An 11,666-nucleotide genomic window follows, 5' to 3' on the forward strand; every position below is an offset into this window, starting at 1 on the left:
TTATGTATTATTTCATGTTTCTAAAGATATTAGAAAACCCTTTTAAATGTACTGTTTGAACACCATGAGTTCTTAGCTCTTATCCTCTGACACTGGTCTCATGACATCATTTCCGTTCCTGTATATCTGGTATGGATTTTCCTTGATTGTATAGTTGTCTCCTTCACTCATGCCTTGTCTTACTCACTTTCTCATTTATTGACCCATACTGTCATTTAGTAAATATTTCCAAGTTTCTACTATGTACACAGCACGTAAGAATAAAGGACACAAAGGGATAAAGGGCATAGTTCTTAAACTTGAGGAGTTTATAGCAAAAAACATTTGAAACAAGTCAAAAAATGTAAAAACTGTAGGAATTAAGAATAAAATAAGGATGTTCGTTGGCTCAGATTTTTTTGAATTGCACCATAATAGTTCTATTGGCAGGCTCTGATTTTTGATAACCTATAATCTTAAGCTTTGCTGGAAAATGATAAAGATGCAGAAAATTTAAAGGAAAAAGAACCAAAATAGTTGCTGTTTGTTCATAGAGTTAGATTGGTGTATATAATTTCAATAAAATTATTCAGTGAAATGCAATAGTTGTGATAAAATTTTTTCTGAAGAAGAACCACAGGATTGAACCAAGTTTTCAGTTATACACATGTCCCTGAAGTATTGGAAAACCTGTCCTCATAGGGAGAATGAGAGCTAATGCCAAATAAAGTATTAAGCTTTCAAGGGAAGCAGCATCCACTTTCCAAGCTTCCATCCAAAGTTCTCCCACGCTCCGCTCTCTCATTTTCTTCCCTAAATGCATTCTGAAAAGATATTTTAAAAGATATTGCAGCAGGCTATCAGGAAGCATATTTGCCAGTTCCTTCGATGAAATCACTGGAGAAAGGGTCCAAATTTACATTCCATTAAAGAGAAAAATCTGTAATATTTGCATAAAGGCAATCATAAACTTGGCATTTTATTTTTAGCCTTCTTTTGTTTTCCATTATAAACAGTAAAAATTGAATTTAACAATGACAAAAAAATGAAGCTTACAGTCTCATTTATGTTTAAAAAAAAAAAGAAATCCCAGCTGATAGCATTTCAAGTTTGCTCTAATGAGGCTCGATGTTTCAAAGGTGATGTCAGGGGACAGACATGGTTCACATCCAATCATTTTAAAACAAGCTTTTAGTGTAGGTATCTATATTGAAGGACAATATGATTTAACAAAACACAATATGTTCAAATCCATGTAATGAGAATTTTGAGAAGTGAGTCCCTTTTGTTCCTGACTTACTATTTAGATTTATTTCTATTTCTCTGGCTTTTTTATTTTGGTAACCTAATAGAGAGAAAAATTCACAGCCTTAATACAGCTTGGTCACTACTTCTCCCAGTGGATAATTGATCATCACAGACACAGAAGAGGATGACTTCTTCCTACACTACAAGTTACAATTTCAAACAGCTTTTTTTGCCTCAGTTTTTCCCCACTCAGTAGAATGATATACAAATTTTCATCAACTTTATAAAGGATCAACCACTTGTTTTGTATAGCATTAAATATCCTGTAAAATGTGCCACTAAGTAGAACACATTATTATTTATTATCTGTGTGCACATATATAGATTCAGGTTCATGTACGAATTTAAGTTTGGCTGTTTTGATTGACTATCAGTTATTTAAAAAAAAGTAAGAAAACCACAGAAATTATTTGGCTTGTGGGTTTTTTTTTTTAACTGATTAAATCAGCCCAAATCAGTCAAAAAAATTCAAACCATTTAGCTAAGACGAGTGCACTGCTAACTCAGAATAAGGGAAACAAAACCAAGCATTTCTTCAACATGATTCTAGTCAGTGTTTGCTGCTAAGCTGGAAAACAAAAACAAAATTTAAAGGTGTTCCCCCCTTCCCTCCCCCCATCTTTGCCATCTTTAATGTCAATGCCACTTGCTGTGATTTGTGCTGGGCAAGGAGAATCACTGTTCTCTTGATCTCAGAACATTTGACAAGTACTGACACTCTGGGCATATTGTACAACAAAATAAATTTATTAGCAACACCATCTCTCCCTTCATTTCAGCTCAGGCATAAGAGATAGGTTACTTAAAATTCAAGTGCCAGGAAAGCCCATTGTAAAAGGGAAATATTTTCAAGTGAATTCCGTTTGATCTTCTTTTATAGGGGCTCCTACCAGCCTCTCTCCCTTCCTCCCCAGACCCTGGAAACCAATTAGTCTCAGCACAGAGGCCACAGACCAGGTTGAAATGGCTCCTTTTTATTTTTAGGGGATATAATTTCAGCCAGGATGTCTAGTCAGTTGTCAAATAGTATACTTAGCACACTTCTCTCTCTCACACACATCCATTGGATTTCCCTTTGGAGAATGCCTAGATCTTTGAGTCCGACTCCTAGAAAGGAATTAGATCTGGTTGCAGTCCAAATCCTTCAGCTCTGACAATGGCATAACATCACAGGGCCACCTCATCTTTTATAGACAGCTCCGCCAACCAAGTTTTCTAAAAGCCTTCTCTTCCTTGTCTTCTGTCTTCTAGCATTTCAGCAGCCTTTCCTTTCCTTATGTTGTTTGCATACAATTCTGAAAGTCTTTTTTCCCCATTACCCAAAGTAGCAGAAAACAGAGGACCAACTTTAATTTTTAAAATGTTTCTGAAGTGCTTATTTTGGGGTGGGGGGAATATGTGCTCCCAAGACAAAAATGGAAACAATTAAGAGTCTTTGACCCTCTTCACCCCCCTATTCTGAACCTGCCTTAATTCATGGAGGTGAAAAAAATTATCAGCTGGGTTGGCCTTTTCTTTCTCAGGAACAACATTGCAGAGAGAAAGGTGTGTGTGTGCGTGTGTGTGTATCTGGCTAGTCGAAAGCCTTGAGGAAAGAGAGCACAGCTCTCCCCCAGGAAAGCCTAAGCTCAGCAGATGGGAGGGGACCCAGGGTCGCCTTCCTCGGTTTGAGCCCAGGGCCCGAGCCGCTCCCCTTGCCCCCGCGGCGAGCTCGGCGCCCTGGAGCGGTGCCAGGACTCCAGAGAGCCCCAGGCAGGTCGGTGGATGGGGGGGCCTGGGTGTTCTCTTTGCAGAAGACGCCCATTTGGAGGGAAAACTCCCTTTATTTTTCTGGGGCTCCGCAGCCGCCCCCTCCCCAGTCCCTGATCATTTTTACGCTGATCACACTCCTGATGATGAACTTGCGGCTCAGCTTCCTGCTGCCTGCTTGACCTGAGAGCACCAGCAGGCTGCCGGCCTCGCCCTCAGCTCCCTCCTCCTCTTGCAACCCCGGGGCCTCGGGGCGCCGGTGGGGGTTCGAGCGGGCCCGGGCTGCAGGAGGGGCGCGCGGGGGCGCGGGGTCCCGCCGGGGAGCGCGCACGGAGCGGCGCCTCAGCCGCCCTGCTTCCTGGAGCTGTGCTCCTTTGACCCCAGTGGCAGTCCCTGTCACTGCACCGCTCGCGCTCCCTCTGGCTCGCCGCGCCCTCGCTCCCTCTCCTCGCCCCCTCGCTCGCTCTCTCCCCAGATCGAGGCTGCTCGGGTCCTTTCTCCCCCCCGCCTCCCTCTCGTGCCGCGCCCCCCGGCCCCCCGCCCCAGCCCGCGGCGGGACCTCCGGGGTCGAAGGTTCTGGCCCGCCCGCGCCCCTCGCCGCCCCCGCGCGCCCCTCGCCGCCCCCGCGCGCCCCCCGCACGCCTCCCTCCGGCTCGGGCCGCTCCGCGATGGATCGCCTGCTCGTTGGGCGCTGAAGGCATCCCCGGGACCCGGAGCGCAGCCCGGGAAAGGTAATCCGCCCCGGGAAGGGAGGCGGAGGGCGGGGGAGGGGGAGGAGGCGGCCGGGCGCCCGGTGCCGCGCGCGAGAGGAAGGGAAAAAAAAAAAATGCACACACAAAGCGGAGCCCGGGTGAGAGGTGCCTTGTCAGAGGCGCGTGCGAGGGGCTCGGAGGCTGCGGACCGCGGCTGCCCCGGTGCTCCTGACATTCGCACGAGCGGGCGCTTCCCGGGCAATTCGGAACCCGAGGAGGGCGTATTTTCTACGCCGGAGCGAAAGCAAATTCTTTTTCAGGAGCTGTCTCCCTCCCACTCCCCATCTCGCCCCTCTGCTCATTTCCCCTCCCCCCCACCCCCCAGTCCTCAGCCCCCGAGGTCCCCACCTCCAGCTCCCTTCTCCGCCGGGATTTCTTAGGAGGGGTGAAGGGGGTGTCCGCGAGGGGCATCAGCGAAAGCCAGGCGGCGGGGATGGGGGTGGGGACGAGGACTAGGCGAGCTGTTTACTAGAAAGTCCCGGGGTTATGTGTTCGAACCGCCCCGGCCTAGGCCCGGGTGCATTGTGTTGGCCCGAGCCCCGGGCGCCCGAGGCGGCCCGAGCGAGGTGCGGTGGCCGGGAAGGCGCTGCGCAGCTTTGTGCTTGGGCTGCGCTCCGCGGCCGCCCCCGGGGCCGCCCGCGCGCGCGCAGCTCTCGCGCGGGGCTTTTTCTCACCCTGTCCCCGCGCCCCAACCTCGCTGTCCCCTGCCGCCTCCGGTCTCTTCACGATGGCAGCCTGCGGAGCGAGCCTGCGACCCGGGCACGGCGGTGGGGGGACGAGCGAGGAGAAAAAGTAACCGTTGCCGCCCGATTTCTTCTCCAGAGAGGCAGGAGTTTCTTTGCTATTTACACGGAACAGGGTTATCTTTGTAAAGCCTTTGAATTCAGGGGTTTTGCGGCCTAGGAGATGAAGGGGGCATTTTTCCGGAGATCGGGGAGGGAGTTAGAATCTACCAGCAAGAAATTAAGGATGCCCCGGTGGGGTAGATTTATAGAACATTTACTAACCCCCTCCCCCAACATACCCCAAATTAAGAGCAAATGCGGGTCATGCAAAATGTGTAATTGATTTAGATGCTGCAAACAAACACAAACAGGTCCGGGTGGAAAAAAACAAAACTTTAAGGGAAAGAAGATTTCTAAAGAGGGGGGAAATCCGTGGCCTCCACACCCCCTTCCAACGCTCGCTGGCTCCCTCCCTTCCTTTCTCCGCCGCTCCAGGAAAGCAGCCCGGCAGCTCCGGGCAGAGAGCAGGGAGGCGGCGGTGGCGGCTCCGGGCGCGGGCTCCGCTCTGAGGGTTCGGGGATGCCAGTGCGCCCGCGAGGCTGACGTCGGGGGCGTGGGGCTGTGATGCTCGGGCGAGGATGGCGCGGTGTCAGAGCCATTGGCCGCCGGTGGTCATCAATCAATCCGGGGCTGGGGGAGAGAAAGAGAGACAGGCGCCCGGCGGAGCCCGGGGCCGCGAGCGCCAGCTCCAGCAGTGCGAGCAGCGGCGGCAGTAGCGGAGGCGACGGTGGTGGCAACGGGGGACTGAGCGAGTAAGGCGAGCTGGTGCTCCAGGAAGGAAGGGGGAGCTGTAGCCCGGACGAGCCGGCCGTAAGCCGGGAGGGCAGGGCGAGTGTGTGAGTGTGTGAGTGTGTGTGTGTGTGTGTGTGTAGTTGCTGAAGGACACCCCCCCCCAAACTGCCCACCCTAGATTTAAAACAAACAAACCAATCCAAAGTGGAGAATTCCGCGCCCCCCGCCCCACCATATATAGGCTCTACGCGTTGCCAGAGGCGCAGGAGAAAAGTCCTGCCCTTTCTCTCCGAAAGAATGTGCCAGGCGGGTGTCCGCAGTGCTGGAGACAAGTTCAGGTGTAAGTGCGGCGGGAGTGGGGGGGGGGCGCTCTGTGGACAGAGGCACGTGGAACTTTGTGCATCCCTCTCAAAACCCTGGCGGAGAAGCCTCTGAGAAGGCTTGTAGGCATCGCTCCGGGATACGGGGATGAGTAACTGGAGGTGGGCATAAAAGAGTAGGGGCGTGAGTTGAGAAATCACTCGATCCGTGCGGCAGGCAGAGGGAGGAGAGAGCGAAATTTGGTGGAGTTGGAGCAGGCGAGTTCCAAAGTCCGGCCAGGCGGTCGGGCGATCTTCTCAGGGCTAGTGAATAAAATGAGCATCCTTGTTTAAACGAGGAAATCACGGGCTCCTTTCTCATAGGCTGTGCCAAACGAGCTCGGGTAGGGAGGTCATGAGTTGTTGCTTTGAAACTTTAGGTAAATTGGACTTCTGGTGTCTAGGAGGTGGAGACAGTTATTTAATTCCTCAGCTTTTAATCCTTTCATTGCCAGCAGACTTTAAAAGGTTTTCCAGCTAGATTCCTGAAAAAGAACATTGCAAGTTGCACAGCTTAAGGGGCAGGAGACTCTATTGCTGTCTAGGAAATGCAAAATGAGCCCACACGATTTTTTTTAAGGCGAAAATCAAACTAGCACCAGCATGAATATTTGGCAATGTCAGTCCCTTTTAGATTCTCCTTTAGGATTCCTGGCATTTAGTGCCAGGTTCCTTTGTTTTGTGGAGCAAATGTGCTGAAATTATAAAATGAAAATTGAAAGAATACTCTTTAAATATTATATGTAAAAAGTGATGTAAGTGTAATGAGGATGAGATGCTCCAAAATCTGAACATTTGGAAGCTTTTACTGCCTAAATGTGTGAAGCAAGGTAAATCAGCTTCTGGATAGTTTTAGGCTGTGTATCATTCTGTCTTGTTTCAAGCTTTTTCCAAATTTCTCAGGTCAGAGGAGGGGCCATTGTCCCCTCTCTTTGAGAGTTTGCTAGAAAAAAAAAAAACCTTTTCCATGTGTTGGTGTTTAATATCTGAGTGGGGGTGAACATAGTATTTTAAAAAATAAGCCTTTTCTTGACTTGTCTGTAAAGGTTCCTGTGAAAGTTTTGAAGCTCTCTGCCTCAGTCCGACAGTTTCTTCAAAGGACTCCAGATTAAAGAAGGTAGACACTGCAGGTGCACTCTTTCGATAAAACATTTGAAAGAGAACATGGTAGAGATGAATTCAAATGAGGTGCCAGCCACCCATTTAGCCCTTCAGAGTTACAGGGGCCTGTGCTTGCTGATGAAAAGATGTTCTATTTGTCTTGCTGGGGCAAAGGTACAAAGAGGCACAGATGTTCACTTGATAGAAAAGGCAATCCTACTTGGACTTTAGGATAGACTGGACCATTGAGGAGTGTGAACTGATCACCTTCTAAGTTCTCTGCTTCAAATGGGAGGGTCTAATCCTAACTCCTCTAAGTCACTGCATAGATATTTACATAATAGGTGTGGAAATTTTATTTCTAGGCTCTTTTGCTTAGTTTAATTGGTGAGTTTACTCCAGGAACATTTAAACCTTTCTCTGACACAGAGTGCAGAGATCGTTATTGAGAGGTCACAGTGGCGTAGACATGAATTTTGTCTCCTTTGCTTCTTAATGCTGCGTATCTCACACAATAGACTTTGATGGCAGGAACATAAGAATTGCCATGTAATTTTTACACCACTCTTTAATTTATGCAAACACTAAGTTCTCGGAGTCTGAAAATGTGTATTTTTTTTCCCTCTGTGCTTTGATGGCTAACATTCTTTTTAATGACAGTCATTTCTATAACAGGAAGATGTTTTCATTTGTATTTACTTTTCAGCATGGCGCAATTATGCAGTTTTGCGCTTCAGTAGTGTCTCGGTACTTTGTGTCTCAAAAGAGAATTACAGTACTTAGAACAGGACTGCAATTTGAAGCAGGTGTTGTGTTTTACTGTTATGCAAAATAACAGTAAAATATAATTGTGGGGGAAATTAAGGAAACAGCTGCAAACTTGGTATGAAAACTGCTACTACATTATGATTTGTAAGCAGTTCTTATAGATATCTTACATCAAAGGAGCAGGGAAAGATTTTAATTTAGTTAATCCTACTGGCCTGGTTGTCTATCAACTAGTGCTTAAAGGACTCCTACCTCCCATGAAGTCAGGAAGAAGAAAGAGAACCCAAAGTGACACTTCGTTTAAAATGCCAGAACACCAGGGATTCATGTCTTGGCAGTGGCGTTGTGCATTAGGAACGAAGGCAAAGTGGGTGTCATTTAGCTTGCTTTGCTAATATGAAGAAGGCAATGATTTGAGTAGAACGCTGTGGAATTTCTTAGCCCAGCTAGCATATGGAGGACTACACAACCCCCGGGTTGTAAAATAATAAAATAAATGGCCTATGGCAGGCCATCTGCCTTTTGCTTGATATCTAAGGTGTTTCATGCCAAATTTAAATCTAATCTTATTATTCTAAATATTTTTATTTGAGATAACAGCTAAGACTCCTGGAGCTTAATGGTGCACATGGCAAACATACTCTGATGCAGAGCACTTAAGGAGCGTGGGTTACCCCAGGGTTACTCAAGGAGGGTGCTACCCGTTTCTTCTTTGTTGCACTGATGAGTTCCAACAGCCTCAGTGCAGGGATTTGCTCTCTTAGTCTTTGCATACCTACCATAAAAATAAACATCTTCATTTCTCAACCCAGCGCAGCAAATAATATATTGACATTTATCAGAAAAATCAAAACTAGTGGAAATTTTGAGAGGATGAAACCAGCTGCTGAGAATTATACAGCACCAGGCAAGAATGAGGTGGTAGACGTAATGGACGCCCCCTTTCAGTGCTCTCTTTGGGCTCTAAGAGGGGCCGTAGTGAATGCATCCAAGTAGTGGTCCAAGTCTGGATGTGTTTGACTTTCCCCCGCGTGACTGTAGTGTTTGAAGAAATCATATTACATTTAGCAAGAAGGATTTGCCCTACCATAAGATTCTTGGCCAGAATGGAATACATATGTATACCAGGTGTTGAGTACCTGGGTATTTGGGGAACTGCTTGTGAAAGAAAAAATTGCATGTAACATGTGCCTATATTATGTGCGTATTATAGCTATACACAGGTATCTATTATAAGTGCAGCATTTTAAACTTACATTTGATATCGTGTTATATGGCTGGCTGTGTTAAGCATTGAGATTTCACATTATTCTATGACATCAACTTTGTACAGACTAGACATTCCAATTAGCAGGGAAGGTTTGGAAGATTCTCCACTTCGAGCACAAACCATTTATAGTTAGACACCATGGCAACTGTGGATATGCCCCTTCCGTAATTCATGTTAAGTGCCATAATTATAATTAAAGAGGAAATCTTAGTTTGAACGCCACTGAAGTGATTTGCCGGCAGCCAGCAATGTCATATGGAGCGCAGGGTCCACTCTGAAGTGCATGCAGGATAGAGTGCTGGGGAAGGTTGTATTCACGGGGCAACGACACACATTAAGATTTTTCCTGAGCCCATTTCATGTCCAGGTGTCATATTTGATGTTTCTTAGAGCACCTTCGTTTTCTTTGTTCTCATTTTATAATTTTTTTTTTTTTTCAGAAACGCACAGTGGTATTGATGAGTAGATCCTTGGGTTCAGAGGTTGGCTGAAACACACCATGCCTGCGTCCATCCTTTGTTCTGGAAAGTTGTGAATTGCTCATGCCTATAGGGAGGAAGGATGGCTCATGGGATTCCTTCTCAAGGCAAAGTTACCATAACGGTGGATGAGTATAGCTCAAACCCCACCCAGGCATTCACGCACTACAATATCAACCAGAGCAGATTCCAGCCGCCACATGTACATATGTAAGTATCACTCATGAACTTAAAAAAATTAGTAATCAAGAAAATAGAAATAAAATAAGAAAGTCCCTGATGACTTCTGCCAGGGAGAATAAAAGGTGTATGATTTATAAAACAGATGAGTATCTGTGCTTCCAAATATAGCTCAGAGGAATACCCTGCATCTGTGTAACTTTTTCAGATTTTCAATGTACTTTTGAAAACCACAATCTGACGTTGGATCACCAGATCTAAGGGGTGGTGGTCGGTTGCCCGCATTTTGTGGGTAACAACAGAGAGGTTAAGGTATTTGCCCAGTGTCACACAGTGACTTTTGGCAGAGTCTCCTGACCCCTGGTTCAGTTTGCTTTACATGTATTGTTTGCCTCCACGATGAAATATTTCTTTAAATTTTCTGTAGTTTTTCCCCCCACACCTCACCCCACTACCCCTTTACATTCAGCTGGGAAATAGGCCTAATTGGGACTAATTGTCCAGCCGCTGCTAAATCCATTGTCTTGCCTGTTGCTAGTGGAATGTGTGCTGCGTGCTGCAGGACTCAAACAATATGGGGAACAAAGGATTAAGGGACAGTGGAACAGTTGGTTCCAGGAATTGTACTTTTCTCTCACTTGCTAATACCATTTAAGTCCTGTTTCAGTTTTAGACTGTTTAAGGAACAGAGTGTGGGAGAAATCCAGAGGCAAGGATTTTGCAGCACCTGGATGCACACTGGCTTTTTTCTGTTCCTCTGCTACAGGATGTGCTGGGCTTTCAGCACAAGGGGCAAAAGGTCACCATCTCCCTAGTTTATTCAATGCCTGGTGCTCATTCTCTATTAGACCCTTCCAATGTCTAACATGAGTCTTTCATAGTAGGACTAAACCTCTTTGAACACTATTGTATAGTCAAGAGAGAAAGGAGGTTAGGGCTCTGTTGACTGTTTTTTCCATTCCTGGCAAAATTGAACTCGGGGTATGTCTAAGTCACAAGTTCTTTTTTATGGTATTTGTTTTATTTGAGCATTTAAAAAATAGTAGGGCCTTCCCCTCCCTCACACACATACACACACACACCCCTGCCCCCCCAAATTTAGAAACACTAATGAAACAAAAGGATCTCTCTTGACTGCCTGGGTATTAGTGTAAATACTAGGATGTTACTTTACAAGTATATTCTATAGAGCTACTCAATTACCTATGTTGGGATTTCTGGGAAAAAAAAGAGAAGAAAAAGGGAAAGAAATGCTTGCAAATGGTTAGTGCTGAACTATTTTGAAGGAGTTTATACTCTCTTTAAATCACAATTTATTCATGATTATGAAGGATTGTTAACATGATTTTAAGGAAAAGTTTTTAAGGTGAATACGATTTTCCTTTGTTAAAATGGCTTTTCTGAACAATAAGTCTTGTTCATTTCAAATTTTCCTTTTATTCTTCTGCTTCTAATGATTTATTTTTCTTCAAATATGTTATAGAATTTGTGCAAGCTGGACTTGGGATACCTTTAGCTCTGTTCTGCCAGTGTGACGTTTTGTGTTAAAGAATCACAAAGAACTTTGTGAATTCTGTTTCCTTTCAGGCAAAAGAAAGTATGTTTTGCCTCAGATTCCTTGGAAGATGACTGATATGGAATATCACCTTAAGTCTTCCCTTGTTCACGGCCCTAAGACTCTATTGGTGAACTGGGAACAAACAGAGATATTTAAAAAATCATGTAACCTTAGAACTCATCTGCTTAGATCTAGCCATGAAAAAATCGAAGGATCAAATTACATACACCTTTTTTGGGGGAAAAAAAAAAAAAGTCTTGCAAAATGAGGTTTGCAGTGGTAGCCTGGACAGCTGTGTAGCCATTCACTAGACTTCCCACCTTGGAGTAGAGCACTCATCCCTGGTCTGGGTCCAGCTGGCCTTTTCCATCTTCATCACCTACCTAGGGCTTTCTGCCTGAATGCTTTGCTCCAGCCACAGGTGGGCTCGCTGTTGCCTGAGCACCTCAGCTGTGAGAAGCACATTTATGCTCTGCTCATCACATGCCTTAAGTCAGTTCAGCCCTCTCTCCATCTATAAAACCTCTTCTGTCTCTCCCAGTCCAAACTGACTGTGCCCCCCTCCCCAACACAACGCCCCTAGTCCCTACTTCAACCCATACTATTATTATCTCTCTCTATCTCTCTCTCATTTGTTTTTTTTTTT

General features: G+C 45.8%; 1 protein-coding gene across 6 annotated transcripts in view; it reads left to right on the forward strand.

The window, feature by feature from the left end:
* The first annotated feature begins 3,443 nt into the window (after window positions 1-3,443).
* The window catches only part of MPPED2 (metallophosphoesterase domain containing 2), a 171,374-nt gene continuing 163,151 nt past the window's right edge, over window positions 3,444-11,666 (forward strand). The window contains exons 1-2 of one of the 6 annotated variants that reach the window (XM_031022187.2): window positions 3,444-3,767; window positions 9,244-9,492. In XM_031022187.2, the coding sequence (XP_030878047.1) occupies window positions 9,365-9,492 (128 nt within the window). In that variant the 5' untranslated portion in view covers window positions 3,444-3,767; window positions 9,244-9,364. Of the gene's footprint in view, window positions 3,768-5,044; window positions 5,384-5,567; window positions 5,646-9,243; window positions 9,493-11,666 lie in introns of those variants that run through there. The other 5 variants (XM_081798431.1, XM_081798427.1, XM_081798430.1 and 2 more) reach the window with 5 other exon arrangements.

Source organism: Leptonychotes weddellii, chromosome 11 (assembly GCF_054177405.1).
Source record: "Leptonychotes weddellii isolate Sample4059 chromosome 11, ASM5417740v2, whole genome shotgun sequence".
Lineage (NCBI taxonomy): Eukaryota > Metazoa > Chordata > Mammalia > Carnivora > Phocidae > Leptonychotes > Leptonychotes weddellii.